Below are 22,861 nucleotides of genomic sequence, written 5' to 3' on the forward strand. Positions count from 1 at the left end.
TTTTCCCCTTGCATTTCAGTCATATTAAATTTTCACCAAATGTACCTGGTTATTTTTGGCCAGGTGGATGTTGTATATAAAAAAATTACAGAAATAATCTAGAATTTCGGACAATATTCTGTTTCTCCAGATAGAATTAAAACTTGATTCTGCCAGGCAGCTAGGAGTGCTAGCAATCCAAAAATCACTTTAAACCATTTCACATTTTGAGATAATGTAACACTGAACTTTTATCCAGTCTACATTTTGTTGGGTGGGTGGGTGGGTAGGTGGGTGTGGGTGTGTGTGTGTGTGGGTGTGTGTGTGTCTTAAAGATCCCAACCCGAAGAATTGAAGATTTATCTAGACTTAAGTTGTTCTCTAACTTCAAAAGTCAGGGTGGCACTGCTCAGTTTTTCAGCTCATGGTCACCTTTTCTGAAATCAGCAGAGGCCTGTAGGTGGAGCACTGGAAATGCTAAATTTGCCACACATCTTCATTATTTCTTCAGATCCTCACTGCCTTGACAGTTTTTTTAATGACTCAACGTATTTCTTCTATTTTTGTTGAACTTTTCGAACTGTTCTCGGTGTGTTGTACCAATTAACTAATTATACTGCCCCTAATTTCATTATTACTTCTTTTTCTTAAGAAAATATTACTAGAGACTTCAAATATATTTTCTTACATGTTCCCTCAAAACATGTTTATATGACTTGAAAGTATTTTGCATTGTCATTTTGTTTCCAACTCATTTTGAGACCCAGAACAGTTTATATGTCCAGTAGATAGGTACCATTTACTACAAAGAGGGAGCCCACGTGTGTTCAGACCCATGTGGTTTTCCATCTTGGCTTCAGGGACTTGGTGTTCCACAGAGATACCTCGGGGCCCACCATGGGAAATAAATAGGGTCACACCAAGTGTTAAAGACAGGTGTGGAAAAAAGACAGTTAGATTACCCTTTGAACATATGATTTTTTGCCTTGTGGTTTGAACTGCATAAGCCCCACATCTGGGCTAAGTCTGGTATCATTCCTGTTCTTGTCAAAGAAAAATAGACCATTTTGAAAGTTGTATGAATTTTTTTCTCAGAGAACTACTTAATAAACAAAAATTATGTAACTTATGAACAATCAAATTTGTATTTAATGATTAAAGTGATGATTGTAAATTCAAATTCTGGGGAAGGGCATGGTAGACTTGAAGATGTCTGTCCCTATGAGCCATCCGTCTCTTAATTTTAACTAGTTATTACCACTTAGAAAACAGACGTGCTATTATTTAATCCCCCACATACCATCCGCTCTCTTTTTCTTCCACATAAGGCAGAAATTCTTATTTTCATGGGATGTCTTCCACTTCTTAAGTGTCCACAACTGATTTTACAATTTTTTAAATCATTGTAAACCGTAGCAACCATACTGGACTAGGTAAGCCCAAAGGTCACTCTTTATGACCCCTGGTGGAAACCTAAGTTTTCAAGTGGTTACTAACTTTGCTGCCAAAAAACTAGATGCAGGTACCTGCCTGAGTGAGCCGAGCGTCTGGAGAGCTAGCACTGAGGGCTGCACTTTACTAGGTGTGCCTGCAGTGCAGTGAAGAGGTGGCTTTTAGAAGCTATGCACAGTTTATCACTTTGCAATGTTCGTAATCATTATTCCCATGGAGTATAATTCCTCCCATTAGGTCATTCCTTGGGAGCAGGATTAAACTATATATGGGTTTATCAATTCTTAAAACCAAAAAGTGGCAGTTTGATAAAGGTTCTGATTTGTGCCTCCAGGAATAATGACTTGACTTCTGCTACCTTTGTATAGATATTTTAATTGGGGGAGTTAAAAAAATTACTTTTATCCTATAGGAAATGATTCCAAAGTTGATGGTTTGGTAAATTTCGAGAAACTCAGAATGATTGCCAAGGAAATTCGTCAGGTTGTTCGAATGACTTCTGCTAACATGGATCCAGCTATGATGTTCCGACAGAGGTATGGCATTGAAGTGTGTAAGTGTTACAGAGTGGCATTGAAAGTGATCTTTTTCACTTATTGACCATCTGCCTTTTATTGTGCGCTGTATTAAGTGCTTTATAGATGTCAATCTCAAATAATAGTGTATTATAAAAACCTTTAAAGGTTGGTAGTATTGGCCTGCCCTTTACATACAAAGAAACTGAAACTCAGAGCAGTTAGATAATGTGTCCAGGATGACATAAATTACTGAGATTTGAACCCTACTTCTCTCTTAATTTTTTTGAGTACACAGATAGTTCTGTATTGTTATTGTTACATAAAATGTTATCTAACTTAAATATAAGTAAGTTGCTGATCTTTACTGAAGTTATCAGAGAAAACAAACACTTTCATCTGGTTCTAACCAAATGTGTGAAGTATTAGTCTGCATGTCTTTGATTTTTATTGAATATTTTTAAAGTTCAATATCTATATAAGTTCTACTTCATTTGTCTAAAATGTATTCCTTTGTCTCAAGTTATGGTGCTTATGTAAATTCTTTAGCAGTTTAGAAAGTGCAGATTTAAGGATACTGTATCTTTAATAAAAATGAAAATATTGTGTTCACTATTAACCTGATCTTCTGTGAATGCTTTTTAAAATTCACCTTTCATGTAGTAACAAATGCCTCCTCAAATTATATAAAACTTAAAGTAAATTATTTTTCCTAGTAATTTTTAGGATGAAAAGATACTAGGGTTTTAATTTTTTATCTGATTTTCTTCTAGGCCTGTGTGTATAGCTTTAGTACCTAAGGGCTTTAAAAACGAAATGTTTGCCAGAACAGGCACAATTTCAGTGGCTTAAAAGAAATAGCGTCTACTAAAGAAACAAAAAGAGATGGAATTGTTGTAACCGGATGGAATCAGCATATGTCAGGATTGTTTTCTGAATTTTTGTTTTGTTTAAACCACAGTTCAGAAGTCTGTTTTTAGGAGTAGTTGACCTGATGGTTGCTCTAGTTTAGAAATTCTCCAAATATGAAAGAAGGAGTGTGTCATATCTCCTCTTCCCTACCCAGTTGCACACCTGAGAATCACTGCATGTAATGAGAGGTGCCATTGCTCGGCAGTGTAGAAGCAGAAGAATTAAGAACCAGGGACCAAAGCGAACCTGCAGGATTTGTTTGTTTCTTTGTTTCTAAGTTTTTGTTTTTGTTATATGTGCCTGTACAGTGGCTCCACCATTCCCTGTTACCTTACACAGACATCCGTCTACTCATGTATTTTAGCACCCTGGTTCCTGAATGAATTTGTGAGCCTGCCAGCCCAGTTGATAATTTTCTGAGTACCAGCCGTGCCTCAGAAATGAGCAAAGATGGAAATCAATAAACTTGACTGTTCCCTTGAATGGTCTAGCCTAGAGTAGATACAGTATAGGAAAAAATAAAACATTTATAGTTAGATTAGACTGAACTTTGCTTAAATTGATTTTGTCAGCTAGTACTGAAACGTGTAGCTTTCTTTAAGCAAGTATTTGGCCATTTTGGTGATACATACTATGTAGTGTGGACAGTAGTCAGTGTGCTGACTGAAGAAACAGATTGGGGCTGGCCACAGCTGGAGCTTATTGAGTACAAGTCTGGGATATGCTCAGACCAATCAGGTGGTAGAGAGGAGAGGGCCAAAAAAATGAGAATAAAAATGTTATAAAGAATCTTGATTCAGCCCAATTATAGTATAAGGAGATACAGGAGCATACAGATTTTCATGATATATTTATACTTAAATTTTAAGTTGGCTTTGGTTTGTTCAAAATTTCTTGAACAAATACATAGAGAAATTTCTGCACTTAAAAATGAAATTATAAATCTTTATGTTCCTTGTAATTTCATTGTCTCACTTAAATGAATGGCTCAAAAATACCTTTGAAAAAAATTCAGAAGTTCTATTCTTTCTTTTAAAGTTTCCCTGGAAACTTGTAATAAATATTTTCTGTTAAGCTTGTTATTAACATAAGCCTCTAAATTAATTATGTATTAAAAACATAATTGGTCTAAAAGCACACTTTTAAATATTGTGGACTTTTTTGGCCTTCAGTACATGTCATAATTCATTTTACCACCTTGTATTCCATTAAAGTCATTTTACTGTTAAGCTACCATTTTTTTCTAGTAAAATTTTTCTGTTCTGTTCTGTCTCCATAGTTTCTCTGACTTTCAACTGTTGTCTTTTTTCTGTGCTTTCCTATTCAAACACACGCTTCAATGTTTGTGGCTCTTGCTTACAGGAAGAAGAGGTGGCGGAGTCTGGGGTAAGTGTAGAGATGAATGCAACTGGAATGAAGGTTGCTCAACTCTTAACGTATACTGCATCCTTTTCATTAATGCACGCACGTAAAATAGCATGTGTTCTATTAACCCTGTCAACCTACATTCCTGACAAATGCCTTTTGCTAACAAGGAGAAAATAGTGGTAGAACTAGCTTTTTTCTCCCTTTACTTTTCCATTATTGACATCCCGTAAGTCCCTTTTAGATTTTAATTTAGCAGGGTCAGTTATATGATGATGATAGCATATATTGTTGTATGCTTCCTATATACTTCTCTAAGCACTCTATATAAACTTGAATTCTATAGCTGCTCTGTGAAATAGATACTGGTATTCCCATGGTACAAATGGGGAAGACAGAATTGTCCTAATTCCTAGAGCTCACTATAGTGGATTCTAATTCATTATTGGTGATAGTCTGATTCCAGAGTCCACACCATTTTATTCACATGCCATATTTATAAAAATAAATATTTAAGTGAATTAAAATGGATAAGAAAGTTGTTTATAAAGGGTACATTTTCCATCAGCTGCAGCCTTTATCCAAACTATACTATAGAATTGAGATAGTAAGTAATTGAAATAGAAGATTATTTTAATTTCTCAGATCCACTAATACTATGAGATATACAGCATTGATAGAATTTTATTTTAAATTCCTACCACTTTTAATTAAAGGCTCCCTTACCTCTCTTTAAACTGAAATAGATTCCAAAAATGACACCTTTTGTTTTTCAAGTAGTTTCAGATCTCCGCTTACAGATCTGTCATAGTTAGATATCTTATAAGTCATATATCTAGTCTTTTCAATTTCAGTTGAAGGAAAAGATGGGTTTTGTGGATGAATGGATTAAATAAGAATGTGCTCTTTTAAGATTACAGTGAATCATGAAGTTAGATGCTTTTATAAGACATATATGAAAGATTTTTTGTGAGCCACTTACTTTGAGTCTTGTCTTATTTGTGGTCTTTTGTTTTCTGTTGAAGCTTGGTAAACTTGAATTTTCTACTTTCTTCTTCCCTTCTCTGTGTGTTTTTCATGTGTTTTCTTATATACTGTACATTTATGTCTTGGTCTTTTCTGGTTCTTCTCATTGAAAACAGAAATTGATCTCTAACATTGCTGTGATGAAGAAGAATGGACAGTGTATCTTAGTGGGTATTTGGGGTGTTTGAATGACTTGTGTAACACACTCACTATTCAGCATTTGATTGCATTGTATGATGTTTGCAGACACCGGACATTTTCTTTTTTATATCAAAGCATTTTGAAAGTAGATTAAAAGACATTTCTTTGTCATTTATCATAGTGTTTCATTTATTGAAATTTTGTCTTTATTCTAAATTTCTAGGCTCCTTTGTATATCAACTTAGGTAAAATTATTAAATATTTGTATTAAAATTTGTACTTAAATGTTGGGAATTGATTTTACTGCATTTCTTTGAATCTAAGACAACATCAGTTGTCAAGACCACTACTATTTTATGTACCACTAAGAAAAATCACTGAAATGCCTTCTTAATACTGATAATTTTTTACTTGTTAAGAGTTCTTATATATTTTAGGTGTGCATTTTTGTCACATAACACCTTTTTTGCATTAATAAAAATTACGCAAATTAAATTGGTTTATGTCTTTCTAAAACTTCTTCCTATTTAGAATATGAATCTTCTGAATCACCTTTAGAGTTGTTAGTTTCTGGGTTTTTTCCCAGAAACGCACAGTATTGCCTTTTGTGCCATCAGATGCATAGGTAATGCCACATTTTTTTAAACAAGCTGTAAAAGAACAAAAAGCTGCTGATGCGGGGCTCTTAGGCTGGCTCTGCAAATAACAGGGCTAGCTTCCTTTTGACACTTGCTTCAGGAATGTTGTTGAACTTCAGAGTCACTATAGCCTTATAATCCTGAAGCCTTATAATTCCTGAAGGTTAAGGGAGTATTCACTAATGCCGTTGGATTTTTTCCAAACTATTCTGCAAATTTTGAAATTTCTGCTGTGTAAGTAGCAACAAACATGTCACAGTTTCTGCCTGACCAGTAACAATTGCAAGTTTCCATCCACTGTAAGACACAGTCTTTTAAAGATCTTAAAATTGTGAAAGAAAAATAACATTTTTTACAGCTTTATTTCACTTAATCTGAAGTGAAAATATTAGGATTTTAGTGTGTTTTTAAAATGAGCTATATAAATACGGAAAAAACAGATTATAAGATTGTGGTCCAGTTTTTAATATCTTTGGGTATTTGGGAGGCTAACTTTGAAAACCCATAGATACCTTCATTATTTTAGAATGGCAACTGCCTTTAAAATAAAAATCGTCTAGAACCTTGTGTTTGCCATCTTTGTTACAAAGGACAAATAGCATTGCAATTCCTGTTTTCCAGTGGTTCTAGATATAGTTATTGTAGAAGAAAGCTTGCTGAAAAGAGTTGTATGTAAAACTTTATTAGCTTGTTTGAATTGTAGTAATTCCTACCCAGCTTGTAGTTCCATCACATTTAGAGGCACTGCAGAAGAAAGATCCCATATCCCCAACCCTAGAAGCCATGTGTTACCTCACCAATTCATATGTGAGTGGAAACATTGAATAGCTTTTTACTGCTGTTTCCCATCTCTGACTATATTGACTTGAATATAAATGGTGTTATTTTTCTTATTGGTTGTTCTCTTTAAAGTTTGGCCAAAATCTGGTTACAGGTAACATTGGAGCGTGCTCAGAGTAGGTCTGCTGTACACAGAAATGATGATGGCAGTAGCACGTCCAAAGCAGCACATACAACCAGCGCTGCTCTAGAAACTCCCGTGCTGAAGAGCCCTGGTGCAGAGATCTGGCTCAGGGTGCACTTGCCCAGTTAGGCTCTTGACATATCTTCAGAGTGTGGATGGCCACAGGGCCAAGGAATGCTTTCACTGTCACAATTGTCCTATGGGTTGGAAGGCACCAAACATAGGTCTGATGGAATTTGTTGCTTTGGGGGGAATTGTCAACTTATCCTTTTGAGTTCTTCACTTTGCTGAATCTTGAAACTCAGAACATTGCCATGTGTGACATATTACTTTGCATTAATGCTTTTCATCTTTTAACTCATTTGCATCAGCATGCAATCGCATTAACAGAACAGAATTCTTTTAATCTTCAGTCTGTCGTACTTAATTCGTGTCTTTATAGCCCATTATTGTGATCTTCATCTTACAGGTCACTGAGTCAAGGCAGCACAAATTCAAACATGCTGGATGTTCAGGGAGGTGCTCACAAAAAAAGGGCACGCCGTAGCTCTCTGCTAAATGCCAAGAAGCTATATGAAGATGCCCAAATGGCAAGAAAAGTGAAGCAGTATCTTTCCAGTCTGGATGTCGAGACAGATGAAGAGAAGTTCCAGATGATGTCATTGCAATGGGAGCCTGCATATGGTACCTGTAAGTACAAGTTTTCACTTACATGATACTAAACAGCACAACAAAATAGAAACTTATTTTTGTAGTATTATGGTGAAGTCCCAAGAAAATTAACTTTCACTCACAAAGGTTTACTGACATACTCAAGCATCATGTCATCATGTTAGTCAGATACTGAACTCTCATCCATTCCTGATGATTTCTCTGTGCAGGAAATGGAGTCTAAATATAGTTCTTTGAAAAGCATTATAAAATCTTAAAGACTGAAACATTATAGAGGAGTCTTTCTCTTTGAGAATGTTCTTACTTTCATCCCTAAATGAAAAGTAAAATAAGTGAAGATTTTCCCTTTTCTAAGAATTTTACAGATATTTACCAAGTGAAAAAATACAATAAATTATAGGTATCAGTACATAAGGTAAAAACAAGAAAAATCTGAGCTTTTCTGATATTATTTATGAATAGAAAATGTGATGAACAAAATAGATCCTATTCTCAATACTCATTTTTTTTAATTAAGTACAAACAGTAGAATGCCTGTATCTCTGGGTCAAAGACATTATGAGTTGTGAAAGCAGAAATCAAAGATTGTACATCTATTATGAGTATTACTTATCTGGATATGTGATTAAATGTTACACTAGTAAAAATCCCAATATAATACATAGAAATTGATTTAAATGTTGACAGAATATAGGGGGCGGGAAGGTTCAGATTTTCTGTTTCCATGTTCCTAGTTAATAGGGAGAAATGGCAGTCATCATGAGTTGACCCTGAGATTGGTAAATGGTATAGTATTTGCATAGTAATGGGACAAGTATGTCAATAGAGTAGAAAAGAAAACGGAAATACAACTAAGTATTGTTTTTAAAATTCAGATTCACAATTAATTTTCAAATGTAGGGTAATGAGACATTCAGTAAATGTTGTTATAAAAACAATATCTTGAACACTTCTAGCAAATTTGGTATTCCTGTGTATAGCTGTTGAAATAATTTCACTTACTCAATACCTACTTATTGAACATCTGTTGTATCACTGAACACATAGGGATACAGTTGTAAACAAGATATACCATCCTTATAATCTTGTTAGTTATAGCCTTGTGGAGGGAAGAGGCATTGATTGATTAATTGCACAGATAATTGTATTATAATTATCAGTGCTGTGAAGGAAGGATACAGGGTGTCTTGAGAACAAACAGAGTGTGGGTTATTGCGGAAGCTGGATCATGCAGGGTCTAATAGACCTTGCTTTAAGGATTTGTGTCTTATCCTGAGAGCAGTGGCAAGTCATCTGAAGGTTTGTGCAGGGCATTTGTAGAAGGAAAGTAGCATTATCAGATCAGATTTTCATGATGGAAGAGCCATCATGCTGATGTATGGAGAATGGCTTGAAGGCATGCTAGAATTGATAGAGTAAAGAGAGCATTTCAACAGTATAAATGAGAAGATGTTAATTGCTTGAGTCTCAAGTGCTTCAGGGCTTTGGTGCACACATGCCCAAGTTTAGGAGCCACACCACGAAAACATCCCACATAACTTTGCCTTATAAAGTACAGAAGTATGTTTTGTTACTCTCTCCTATTAGTGACCAAGAATTTAAATGAGAAAAAATCAATGAAGTCATCAGAAATGTCTCCGGTGCCACTGAGGTCAGCTGGCCAAACAACTAAAGCTCATTTGCATCAGCCTCACAGAGGAAGCCAGGTGCTTCAGGTGCCAGCTGTAAATTTGCACCCTATCAGGAAGAAGGGCCAAGGAAGAGACCCTGCCACCCTGAGTGAGTATACACAATTAATACTGCATTCGTTTAACTGAAATTGCCAGGCGAGTCAGATTGGAAAGTAATTATAAATGCTTTGGAGATCTGCTATCATGGTTTGTGTAATATAAGCAGCACTCATGAGTCAAGAAATGCTTCATTTTGCCTATAAGTCTTTGATGACTGCATGCATGCTTTAAACGTTGATGTGAGAATTCCTATAATATCAACCAAAAACTTATTTTTACTTGGGTACCAAGGGCATACTGCATTTAGTGGTCTATATACTCAGTTATCTAATGAAAATGCAACCTATGAGAATGAAATTGCTTATGTCTTTAAAAAAAAAAAAAAAGTTGGTTTTACATTAATGACCACTTATGAAAACCTAGCTAGGAAACAAGAAAGAAGCAAGGGTAAAATACACAAAGTATAGGCCATGCTCTTTTTTCCTCTGTTGGACCATGTAGACGTTGTTCAAATTACTTTCATTACTTGTTCTAGCAGTATCACTATTTTAGCTTCCAGGTGGAAAGCTAGATGAGGTTTGGTTCCCAGTATTATTATTTAGCCCATGCATTATACATAGAACATACTCAGTAGAACCTTGAGAATTTAACTTGATTTTGCTTTGAAATCCAAAGGCAAATAAGGAATTCCCCTTCCTTTGCCAGATTTTCAGTCTGGTGATAAAGATATTCACATAAATAGATAACTTCAGTATATGTGATGTGTCCACTATTATGGCAGGAGCATGTATAGAACATAGAAAAGAACAAAAGAGAGGGGACTCTTAGAGTTGAGAGAGGTAAGACAGTGCTCCAGAGAAGACTTTGGAGGTTACACCTAAGCAGAGTATTAAAGGTTGACTAGGAAGGAGGTAATTAGGCAAAAATTCCAGAGAAGTTGCTTCAGGCAGAGGAAGAATTTGATAGCTACATGGAGCTACAGGTGGTTTACTCTGAGTACAAAGCTGCAGAGTGTTGAGGGACAATAATAATTAATGCTAACACTTAGAGAACACTTACTGAATGCCAGACACAGTTCCAAGTGCTTTTACTATTTTATATATATATGTTCATTGAATTTTAAGAACTCTAAAGATAAAGAATACTCTCATTCCATAGTCAAAATAACTTAAAGCACCCTCAGTAAGAGATGGAACTGGAAGTTGAGCTCAGGTTAACTGGCTCAAAGTCCTTACTTTTAACACTGTACTAAACAGACAGTGTCCCAGGATGAAGAGAAGTCAAGTCATAGACATGCCAAAATTAGAACATGGCATGCTGAAGGAAAGTTGTCAATAGATACCTATAGGAAGCAGTTTGAGCAAGGCAAGGGTCTGGTCCAGTTTATGTTTGAGGAGCTCTATAGTAGGAAAGTGGTGTGAGATTGGAGATGGGGAGTCTAAGTGGAAAGCTGATGTAGCAATGGGAAGGTGACCAAACCTGATCTAGTTTGGTGACTGTGGATATGAAGAGAAAATTGGATGCAAAATGGGTGTAGTTGATCTGGTGATGAGAATGAGAAATGGGAATAGTCTAACTCTGATTTCTTACTTGGACGTCATCACCTAAGAGGCAGAATAATTTGTACCAGGTAGCCATCTTCCTTCTTCCTGTAATATGCCTATTAGTTATATGATAAATATATTAAAATGGCACTTCACTAAAAGTAGTGTGAGTATACCAAGTTTTAAATTTTTTCAGTATTAAAGGAATGCTTGTTACTATGCTGAGTACTCATCAGAGTTGGGCTTTCTTTACTGGTTCAACAGTGAAAACATTGGTAAGGTTGACCTATGCCAAAAAGGACCAGCTGTTGGACAAGAGTGATGACAGAACTTTGCAGGAATGTTTCCAGTAGGCTCCATACTCTTTTTCTATAAATTGATGATTCTTTCTGTTGTCTACTTCTCTCCTGTAGTGTGAATTTAGTGCTCTTGAAAAGGGCTGGACTGGCAGCCCTGCAGCTGCTTCTGTATACCCACAGCACAGATGCACCACAGGTAGTGACAGTGCCAACATCCCTCCGCTGCCCCTGCCACATGCCTCGCCCTGACTTGGAGAGGCCACCTCTAGAGGGGAAGGAAGAGTCTGAATCCATGCATTCTCTATTGAGACTTCCAACACGTGTGTCAGTGGTGGGGGGTGGCACACTATACCCAGACTGTTAAATCCATGTCCCTTATGCCACAAAACAAGCAAGGAAAGAGCTATTCTAATCTGATCTGTGTGACTGGCTGAATTTGAACAAATGACCTAGAGGTGAGAATCTCTGTGTGCCATTACCCAGTCATGTAGTCCCCGTTTGTCATTTACGCATTTCAGTTGACTACACTAGCCATTGTGCATCGTGGCTTTAGTTATGTAGTAATTTAGGCAACTGTAGACATTTTAATTGTGAAGTGATGCTTATTTACCTCTTTGATTTTATTTTTAGGTACAGGTTTACCTCAGAAAATTTTAGGAACAGCTGAAGAAGTAAGTGGTGGTAAGAAACACACAGAAGACACCGTTTCTGTGGCATCATCCTTACATTCCAGCCCTCCTGTGTCTCCTCAAGGTTCCCCCCGCAAAGGTGAGGGAAAACACTTTGAGCTCTTGTTAACACCAGACAACACTGTGGGGCACATAGTTTGCTTTTGGTCTGTAGTAGTAATATTTAGAAAGTGTGAAGAAAAGTGAAACTCATAATACCTCCTGAATTTTCATGTTTGGGATTGAATTATTCAGATGGCTTCCAGGTATTATGCAGCATGGAGCTAGGACTCCTGCATTCAGAGTGTGGTCCTTCTTTGGTAGAGGACAAGCGTAGATAAGAATGAAGGCAGAAGTCAGGTGTTTTGGTCTGTGCAGATTCTTGATGTTGTTATTCAAATTACCAATTAATTCAAATAATTCTATGAAGTTTTTTAAAGTAAGAATTTCTTTAGGAAATTGTTTATAACCCATTTACAAGATTTAGGAAATGAAACTAATATTTAGGGTAATACATTCCTTTCTTTCTAATGTAATGTTACTGCTACCTTTTTATTAATCAAAATTTACAATAATCTGTACAGTACCCTTGTGGATTTTTACATTTATACTAATATAGAACCTCTTGAGTTAAAAAAAAATGTGAAATTTCTCTTGTTTATTTACCTATATTTTAATAATTCAGACCGAGGCTTTGCTCTTTTTTTTTTCTGACTAGCCTGGGTAGTATGAATGTAAGTTGCCATTTCACACCAGCTCCAAATGTAGCATTCTAAATAATGTGTATGTTTCTTCCATTGGCCCCTCCATATTCTCTGTGTACCCTGGTGAAAAGACTCCTTAGTTTCCTTAACTGGAAACTAGTTGAATTGGATTTGGTGTATATGCATGAACATGACTTGTGGGAATTTCACAGATGTAAAAGATTTACATCTTTGAATAATCACAGTACAGAACAGTACACGGTCTGAGGGAGGGCAAGGTTACGAATTCTAGCAGGAAAACTTCCAGAGCTTTCCTTAGCTCCTGTGTTCTAAGTTTGCTTTCACTTTTGAGGGTTCCTTTTTATTTTTGCTACCTCTGTGACAGCAGTGTGGTACAGTGATGTCAGACCTTAGTTTGATTCCTGACTCTGTCCCCGGTCATAGCTGTCTTACTATAAATAACAGATTTATAAGGTCAGGTCTTCAGTCTGTAAGAAGGGATAGGGACCACCTATTTTAGGGACCTTATTTAAGATTTAAATGAAATAAAACCTGTAATGCCTGATAGATAGATGGTGGGTGTTTAGTAAATTGGAATTGCTCTTCTTTATCACTGCTGCCACACCAGGGCAATATAACTCCATTACTGACCTTCTTCACATAGCTGAGACTGGCTAGAATTTTCTTTCAGATTTTACTAAGAAAAACTTAGTAAAAATCACGTAGGACATATAAAAGTATTCATAATAGATGTGTTTATAAAGCACAGTTTTCTATTCCGGTTGTATGTAGCTTGTATATGATTTAGGAAAATACACAGATCTCTTTCCTCTCCTTACTGTGTGTGTTTCCTATCCAAAGTATCCCTTGTGTGTGTGTGAAAGCACTCGTCACTCAGTCGTGTCTGACTTTTTGCAACCCCATGGACTGCAGCCTGTCAGGCTCCTCTGTCCAAGGAATTCTCCAGGTAATACTCAGATGGGTAATCAGGTCCCAAGGATTGGGGCTGGGAACAGTGCCTTATTCACACACATGGTCCAGATGAACAGTGTTCATATGCTTTTAATGCTCTTTCAGGAACACCTGTACACCCTCCAGTGGTCTCATTATAGACAGTTCTCTAACCAGGAAACTAGTTGAACTGGATTTGGTGTTTTATGCATCAGTGTGACTTGAGGGAAGAGGTCAAGAACAGGAATTTCCCCACTGCTTTTATTCCCAACAGAAATCCATTTTAACCACTGGAATAGAGAAGTCTTCTCTCTGTTGTGTCTTTCAGTGGGTGGCCAGCAATTGAACATGATATTTATAGATTTGTGACCATGATATTTATAGATTTGTGAGAAACATAGTAATGTTTTAAAGTCTTAGAAATCTGAAGAAAGTCTTTTCTTCAAAACTATTTCTGGTGGTTTATTTCCATAGACAGATTTTTGCCAGTGGTCAGTGATTGAACAAAAATGCCATTAAACTAAGAATATGTTATTAGACTCTGTTCTTGGTTCTTGCTATACTTTGAAATAGTTCTTTGTTTTCTAACAATTGAGAAAATAAGCCGATTTTTTTTTTTTCAACTAAAAAAAGAGAAGACGCCTACACTCAGGATTTTTAACAGGAGAATTTAAACAAAGAATTGAAAAAGTGAGATGTCAAGAGGCCTTAACCTTTATCTTCCCTGATGCTTAAGGCAGGGAACCTCTCCACCTCGGAGAGAAAACTGGATCGGACATTGTGCTTTATAAATATATATATTGTGTATCCTGTTTATATATCTTGTCTGATTTTTGCTTCTATACACGATTCAAGTCTAAAAGAAGAAAGAGACTCTGATGAAGTCCTGTCTGATTTTTGTTAGTAGAATCTGCCTGGAAATTCTAGACATAATTACTTTCAAGAAATATTTCTGGTTATTGGGTACTCTTGTCATATTTTAGCTTATGATTTTAGCAGCTTGGGTTACTTTCAGCAGTTTTTTATTACCAGCTTATTCTAATCAAGGTAACCTTTCTCCTGTGTTCTGTCTTGTTTATGCTGTAGAGTTTCCATGTAGTAAAAGTATGTTGTTAGACTTTAATTTTTCAGATATTGTCAAGATGTTAAAATTTTTTGATAGTAAAATGTTATATAAACCAGGTAAATTGTGATTAATTGGAAAGAATTAATTGACCATGACAGGGTTTTTGCATCTCTCCCTCCAGTTGGCAGTATCCTATCTGATCACAGCATCCTGCTGCGCCTCTCAGGGTCTTCCTCATCCCCTCCCCGTGAGTCCAGCACCAACATCAGTGGCCAGAGCTGCCCCGGAATAGGTGGGGTTTACTTGCAAAAGAAAATCCTTCAGATTACCAGGAGCACAGCCAAAAGAACAGACAGGACCGAGAAGGCCACTGAGGAGAATAGAGACAGGACAAGCTGTGACAACACAGCCAGAAAAAGAATGACATCCCCGTTTAGAAGATTTAGGGAAAGAACTCTTTCAAGGGAGAGACTAGCCAACAGCAAAAAAGAGGACGCAGATCACAATCAAGCTACAGAAAGCTGTGAGAAAGTGAAGGATGTTGGAAGCAACATCAAAGATGAGAAAGGGAGTGACATCTTCAATTCAAATAGCCGAGGCAACAGTAACACTTTACACTGCTTCTATACGCGATTCACGTCTAAAAGGAGAAAGACACTCTGATGAAGTTCTTTACTTAATTTTAGTGTGAAATTTGTTTTCATTTATTAATGTAAATGTAACTTAAATTAAGTCATTTGTCAAGGCTGAGGCAGCCAACTACTAAAATACTTTCTCTGAGCATTTTATGGATTAGTATCCTCCAGCAACCAAATCGTATTCATTTAAAGTGCCTTATTTGTATGTATGTTATTTTGCTAATGTTAGTAAACTTAATACTCTCGTTTTCTGTGGTTGGCTTTATTTTCTACTGGTAACAGCTGGGTCTGTGAGTACAGCAAGTAGAGGAGACTTTTTAGGAACCAGTATTTACTTTTACATTAAAACCCCAGTAATGATCTGATCAAAACCTTTGCCTTTACATATGTGTGTTGCTTTCTTATTACTGCAACTACATTATAAGCTAAAGAGAAGTGTTTGGAAGGCAAGAAACTATATAATATCTTGTCCACATAACCTTTTTTTTTTAATTCATCCACTTTTCATATACACTCTGGTCAGAGGAGGGGGAGATAATCTAACCTGGCAAGTTAAAAAATATATGGGAAACTTGTTTAAAAAAATACAGTTACTATGTCCCACTGCAGACCTCATAAATTTGAATTGCTAGAAATTGGCCCAAGAATGTGTGTTTTAATAAGCCTTCCAGATGATTCTTAGAATTAATTATATTTGAGAAATACTGATCTAACAGACATAGGAATGAAATTATTTTTAAAACAGTAAAGCAAGTCTGTGCCCCAGGATAAAAGAACAGTGACTTTTTCTTTTGAGGAAGAATTTTTTAGTTTTGTTTTTAGTTTACCACATCCATTTTCTTGGTCCTCTTGAAAATTGACGGATCACTTCATGCGGGACACTGAGGAATAGCAGTGATCCCATGATCAGAGAACTGGGGAGGAGTCAAATGATTGGCTTGGCTTGGCGTGTCCTGTGCCTGGCACAAAGCCAGATACATAGATCACACATTTTCTGAGTCTTAATTTTTCTTTTTGAAATAGTTAATGAAACTACTTAATTAGGTTATTGATTAACACATTTTTTGGTTGTTGAACTATGTGTGAGTATAGAGGCTATAGTTTTTGAGATTTCTAGGAGTGGACCCAAAGGTCATGCACCTAGTAGAACCTCATTCTCTCAGTGAACGAGAAGATAATTGCTTCCTTCTTTGCTACCTACTCCTTGCTGGGATTACTACAGCATTTTCTTTTACTTCACAACAACAGATGTTTGGCACTTTTCTGACAATTACAAAAACAGGTGATTGGGTACATTAAGTATCACACTGCAGATTTGATTTTGGATCCTTCTACTTTACTCCATCTTCACCCCTTCATTCCAGAAAATGCTAAAGAAAATCTCTCTAGTTATATCTGCTGTGCAGTAAGTCATAGAACAATTTAAAACAGGTAGATGCTGTTTTTTTTTCATGATACATTCTTCTAAATCTGTCAGTTCAGCTGTTTAATACTCTGCTAAATTGATGAAGAAAAAGGAAACTAGGTATAAGAGTAAATACAAATCTAAAACAATTTCTTTAAAAATACTAAAACAAGTGGCTTTCAGCTTGGGCAAGACTTCTTAGGTGACTAAAGCAAAGTATCTACGGTAAGTATTTGCAGTTTGAAAAAACAAATTATTTCCCTTGGGTCCTAACTCCCCTTACGTACCCCCAGCCCAAGGTGGTGTTTTGAACACTTAAGTCAGGCCTTGAAATATTTATGTTAATCATAGGGGAGGGAACATAGAGTTAAGAAGAAGATGAGAAGTTCAAGATGTCTTCTTTTTAATGTTCTGTAATATATTTAATGCCTCTTATTCTCTTAAATGCTTATAGCTCTGTGAGAGCCAGGGGCAGATTTACCTTTGAACTAGTTTTCTCAGTAATACTGTGTTTTAACGTTCTGTTTCTTGAATTTGGAATTAGATTGGTGCCATAAAGGTAGGTAGGTGAATGGATGTGTAAGGGAGCATGATAGAAGATTGGCACCATTGCTTCTGCATAGATGGAGATTGACACTGACACTCACTTTATGTTTTTGTTCTTTTTTATATTTTCTTTAATCCTCTCCCTGACCCTCCCCACTCCAGTTCACTTGTTCTGTAGTCTGATCAGTTGTCTTCTCTTATTCAGGTTATACACTTATACCATCAGCTAAATCTGACAACTTGTCTGACTCCAGCCACAGTGAGATTTCTTCACGGTCCAGCATTGTGAGCAATTGTTCTGTTGACTCCATGTCTACAGCTCTACAGGATGAACGGTGTTCCTCCCAGGCTGTGGCAGTCCCTGAATCCACTGGAGCATTGGAAAAGACAGAGCACTCCTCAGGGATAGGAGACCACAGTCAGCTTGGCCCTGGGTAAACATCCTTGCCTGTGTTCCCATCACAAAACTCAAGCCAAGTGGCCACAGCAAGTAGTGCTCCCTAATTTGAACATGGACGCCCCCACCAAAGGGGGTATCTTATATGTACTTATATGAAAATAAGTACTGTTTTGAAAGATGCAGGGGTGCTCATTTTTTAAGTGTTACCAAAATCACATAACTTATATCATATGTCTTTTTGATCAATAAGAATTCAACATGAAGATGCTGTTGGTATGTGGGAAGTGTCTTGCATTCTGGCTGTAAGGTTAGAGACTGCTCAAAAACAGAGTGTGTAATGGCAAGTACCCTCAAAGTACTGTACACACTGTGGACAGATTGGGAGAGTAGGACTAGTCCTAGATCCCTGTTCTTGCAAAGTATGATTTAGAGCATAAGAATTACCAGGTATGAAAAGGCAATCCAAAAAAATAAAAGTGAACTCTAAATTTCTATTTCGAATCAAACAAAATGGAAGTCTTCAGAAAGCATTGAGAAAGTTGACTGTAAATTGATATTGTTAAATCTGGTATACTTTACATAGTAAAGCATTATCGTATTTGTAAAGATTTCTAAACTGTGGTTCTCTAGACCAGGAATCGGCTAACTTTTTCTGTAAAAGTTAGTAAATACATTAGACTTAGCAAGCGGTAAGGTCTCTGTTGCAATTGCTCAACCTTGCTCTTGTTGGATCACAATGGCCTTTGACAATTTGTAAACAAACAGTTTTACTGTGTCCCAGTAAAACTTTATATGCAAAAGCAGGTATAGAGGCCCAAATTTACCCCTGGACTCCACTTTGCAGATCCTGGTCTATCCTCTGTACCAAATATCAGGACTTCACAAACCTTATCTGGGGTGAGCAGGTAAAGGCCCATTTAAAGGAGTACAAATTTTAGGCTTTGCAGACTGCATACAGTCCCTGTCTCAAAATCTTTGGAGTATTTTGTTCTATTTTGTTTAAATTGTTTAAAAATGTAAAAAAAAAAAAAACAACAAAACAAAAACTATGCTTTGCCCAAGACCATAATAAAACAGTCTTGACTGGATTTGGCCCATGAATGTAAGTTTGAGAACCCTTGCTAGAAATGATAGAACTCATTCAGTAGTAGGTAATTGGGGAAGTTGCTGTTTACTTGGTACCTCAGAGACATGCTGAAAAATGAAACATGATTCCTGTAATTAAAATTCTTAATTCTGTGTGCATGGAGAGAATCTAGCATTGTGTGACCCAGAATGAAAATGTATACTTAATTTTATTCAAGAAGAATGCTGAGGAAACCTTGCTAAGTATTTGAGTTTCTAGCTAAGTATAAACCTTAATGCCAGTAGAAGTTTAGTGATGATTGATTACAGTGACATTTTTTTCACAGGGTTATGTGGGCATTAAGCACTTGTGATCTATGCTCTGTAGTCTCTTGTAGGCAGTTGATAGAAGGCAGTTTTTCCATTAAGCCAGTAAATTACTTTTAATTGTGTGTCTCTGATTTTAGGTGGACACTCTCAAAGCCATCTCTAATCAACAAGAGTTTAGCTGTCTCATCTTCTGTGAGCAATGAAGAGATTTCTCATGAGCACATCATTATAGAAACAGCTGATAGTGGTCGTGGGAGTTGGACTTCCTGCTCAAGCAGTTCCCATGACAACTTCCAAAGTCTTCCAAACCCCAAAGGCTGGGAGTTTTTGAACTCTTACCGACCTACCCATTTGGATGGTCCCATAGCTGAAGTTGAACCCACTGACTGTGAGCACTACAGCTGTCCCAAAGGCTGCTCTCGAACTTGTGGTCAATGTAAAGGAAGCCTAGAGACTAATCAGATGAGACAGAGTTGGGCTTCCTCTAGTTCTCTGTCTGACACATACGAACCAAACTATGGGACAGTTAAACGGAGAGTGCTGGAGAACACCCCAGCTGAATCATCTGAAGGCTTGGACCACAAAGAGGGCATCGACCCAGTCTATAAAACTGTTACTTCAAGTACAGAAAAGGGCTTGATTGGTAAGTTATGTGTTCTTTGTCATATCTGTGGCATTTAGAATTTAAGTGGTAAACCGTGACGTTGGCCCAGAACTTTATTCTTGCAAAATTCCTTTCTTTTATTCTAATCTCTCTTTCCTTCCTCCATATGCAAATTATTTTCAAAAAGTTGATGATTTCTCAAGGGCTTTGGGTCGGATAGTCAAGCCATTTAAAATGAAAAGGGTGACATGCAGTAATTTAATTAGGGAGACAGGTTTATATGTCTGGTTTTGCTTTTGGGATCTTTTTGGTTTCATTAAGAAATATTACATTACTGTGCAGTAGTAATAAAGGGATTATTCTCTTTGCCACCTCTTAAATTGTTTGAACCCCTCTTGCTTTGCATGCATGTTTAGAAGCTTTGAATCTGATAAAACTTTTAGGTTTTACAGGTGGGGGAAAATGTGTGATAAAGAAGTCTGAAGCAGGGACTTCTCTGGTGGTCTAGTGGTTAAGACTCTGAGCTTCCACTGCAAGGACCACCGTTTCGATCCCTGGTCATGGAATTTAGATCGTACATGCTGTGCGGCATGGCCAAAAAGAGCAAAGAAAGAAGTCCAAAATACTTTTCGTTATACCTGCCTAGTGCATATTATGCGTGTGCCAACTTCTGTTTGTGGATTCTGTTGTAACTGCACACAGCTTTCTTGGTGTATTCTTTTAGTATTTGTCTATCAAATACATTTTTCCCTTTCTTGAGTTATGTAAGTCCTGGGACATAGTAGCACCTGGTTTTCTTTTGTGTGAAGTGACTATTTTGAATCAATATTATAATCAACTCTTTCTTTTATATCATATGCATGGTAACAATTTAAATTACTAAATGTAAAAGACGTGGTTTTTATAGCATAGTTTTTACTCATCTTATTTCATTATACTTCGGGGTTTTTAGTTCATTCATTTTTCCAAGGGCTTTTTTTATTAAAGCCTTTGAGGTAACCGGTATACTGATACACAAGCATGTGTGTGCATGGGCGTAAAAGCTTTCTCTTATCCATTTGGGAAAATAGACTTAAAATGTTTTTTCGTGTTTTTGTTGTTGTTGTTCATTTCTAGTTGACTCTGGGCAGATCTCTTAATGTTCTTCATGCTTGTGTTCTCTTAAGCTCTCTACCCTCTCCTCGCTCCATTCTCCTCAGATGGGAATGGAAATCCTTCTGACTTTGATATTATCTGCAGATTTTACTGATAAAGTTGTAGAAATTTCAGCATGGACAAACTTGATTCTCTGAAGGGAGGATTTTAATGATCCTTTTTAATTTAGTCTCTTCTTATTGCATATAGATTTGTGTTAGTTGCTCAGTTATTTTCGACTCTTCACCAGGCTCCTCTGTCCTTGGAATTCTCCAGGCAAGAATACTGGAGTGGGCAGCCATTTCCTTCCCCATGTATTTAGATAGTGTTTGTATTTTAAAAGTTACTGATATCATCAAGACATGCAGAGTTACTAGTCCTATGAGTCTTGTGAATTGGTCTTAATTTCATGAAACCTTCCTCTTTATCTAACCTATTTCTGGTGCTTTTTGAAGCTTTACTTTAGACCCAGGGTGTACAAACGTAGGGGAAAAGATTTTAAGTCACTATTATTTTTAATGCCCACTGAGAAAATCAGAGAAAGTTAACTTAAAGTAGATTTCCTAAAATTATGGTTTTTCTTCTTCACTTAAGCACAAAGCAGAGGTTAGGAATAAGGTCCTAGAAGGAATTAGTTCCTCTCTCAAGTTATTTATATGCCAGCAGTGACAACTGATCTACCCTGGAGTGCCAGGAAACAGTGGTTCATATCAGAGAAAGGGGAAAGTAGCACTTCAGTAGAAATGGCACCCACTCCAGGGTTCTTGCCTGGAGAATCCCAGGGACAGGGGAGCCTGGTGGGCTGGAGTTGGACACGCACGAGTTGGACACGACTGAAGCGACTAGCAGCAGCAGCAGCAGAGGACCTAAGTGTCATTTCTATGAAAATCTCCCCATTTAATACACTTTAGATATTCAGGATGAATTCTTAAATGTTTCTGACTTGCCTCTGGGGCTGGTATCCTTGAGGAATCTGTCGCACCTCTGTGGTTCGCAGGCTGACCTGTGAAAGGAAGAAGTTTGTCGTCAGGGTCTCTTTCAACTGTCTCACTGTTTAATGTTTGTAAAACCCAATGTAATTTATGTATTTTAAACACAAATTTAAATATCAAGTTTATTAAGCTTATTAAAAAGTTTTTAATCTACTGCCATTGTGTTCAAATATATTCATTTTGTCAGTTTTTTAAGTTCTATTTTGTCATTGTAATAAGTTTTGTGTTTTTTTTCATTTCTTCTGTTTTTCATTAACGTTTCCATTGCTTATTTTTCATGCCAGTGTACTGTGTCACCTCACCCAAGAAGGAGGATAGGTATAGGGAGCCACCTCCCACTCCTCCAGGATACATGGGGATTTCTTTAGCGGACCTAAAGGAAGGACCCCACCTCCACCTAAAACCTCCAGAGTATAGTGTGGCGGTGCAGAGGTCAAAGATGATGCATAACAGCCTCTCTAGACTGCCACCAGCTTCTCTCAGTAGCAGCCCTGTGGCCTGTGTTCCATCGAAGATTGTAATTCAGCCTCAGAGGCATAAACTAGATGTGACTGATGGAGATAGCGAAGCAGATGGTATGTTGACAAACTACCTTAATAGCTCTCAAATAAATAGCTTAACACTTTGAATGATCTTTACTCTGGTATTTCATGTAATCAAAAATGTTTTCCTCACTGCTTTAGAAATCTCTGTTTAAAAAAAAAGAAAAGCCTAAATATGATGGTGTGTTTTTGTAAACGGAGAGGACAAGCTCGTTGTTTCTCTGTGCCCGGTACCCTTTTTCCAGCTCAAATGGAGTATTCTTATATTTCAGATGGCAGCTCAGCCAAAAGGGATGATTTTAAGAGAAGACACTTGACATTGGTGGAGTTGTGTTATATATTAATGCTTGGGCACTTGAAACTCCAACTATCACAATGTCAAATTATCTGAAGTCATGCTGTTTGATAGAGTTCCTCTTATTCGCAAAACTTGACTGACTTGACAAAGTTGGCAATAAATGAATTTTATCCTTTTAAACAGTGTAGTAATAATAATAAAGTGGTTACAAAGCACTTTTGGAATTCCAGTTGATTGTCAGTCTTCAGTGTGGTCAGAACTCAAAAATGTCATTACGGTAA

The 22,861-nt window shown here is 36.8% G+C and overlaps 1 protein-coding gene across 8 annotated transcripts in view; it reads left to right on the forward strand.

Annotated features, from left to right (window-relative positions):
• The window catches only part of RAPGEF6 (Rap guanine nucleotide exchange factor 6), a 233,180-nt gene that overhangs the window by 206,864 nt on the left and 3,455 nt on the right, over nt 1-22,861 (forward strand). For 4 of the 8 annotated variants that reach the window (XM_061422863.1, XM_061422865.1, XM_061422867.1 and 1 more), the window contains 8 exons: nt 1,844-1,967; nt 4,221-4,244; nt 7,462-7,682; nt 9,252-9,443; nt 11,868-12,005; nt 17,421-17,649; nt 19,148-19,653; nt 22,025-22,315. In XM_061422863.1, the coding sequence (XP_061278847.1) occupies nt 1,844-1,967; nt 4,221-4,244; nt 7,462-7,682; nt 9,252-9,443; nt 11,868-12,005; nt 17,421-17,649; nt 19,148-19,653; nt 22,025-22,315 (1,725 nt within the window). Of the gene's footprint in view, nt 1-1,843; nt 1,968-4,220; nt 4,245-7,461; nt 7,683-9,251; nt 9,444-11,867; nt 12,006-14,807; nt 15,513-17,420; nt 17,650-19,147; nt 19,654-22,024; nt 22,316-22,861 lie in introns of those variants that run through there. The other 4 variants (XM_061422864.1, XM_061422868.1, XM_061422870.1 and 1 more) reach the window with 3 other exon arrangements.

Source organism: Bos javanicus, chromosome 7 (assembly GCF_032452875.1).
Source record: "Bos javanicus breed banteng chromosome 7, ARS-OSU_banteng_1.0, whole genome shotgun sequence".
Classification (NCBI taxonomy): Eukaryota; Metazoa; Chordata; class Mammalia; order Artiodactyla; family Bovidae; genus Bos; species Bos javanicus.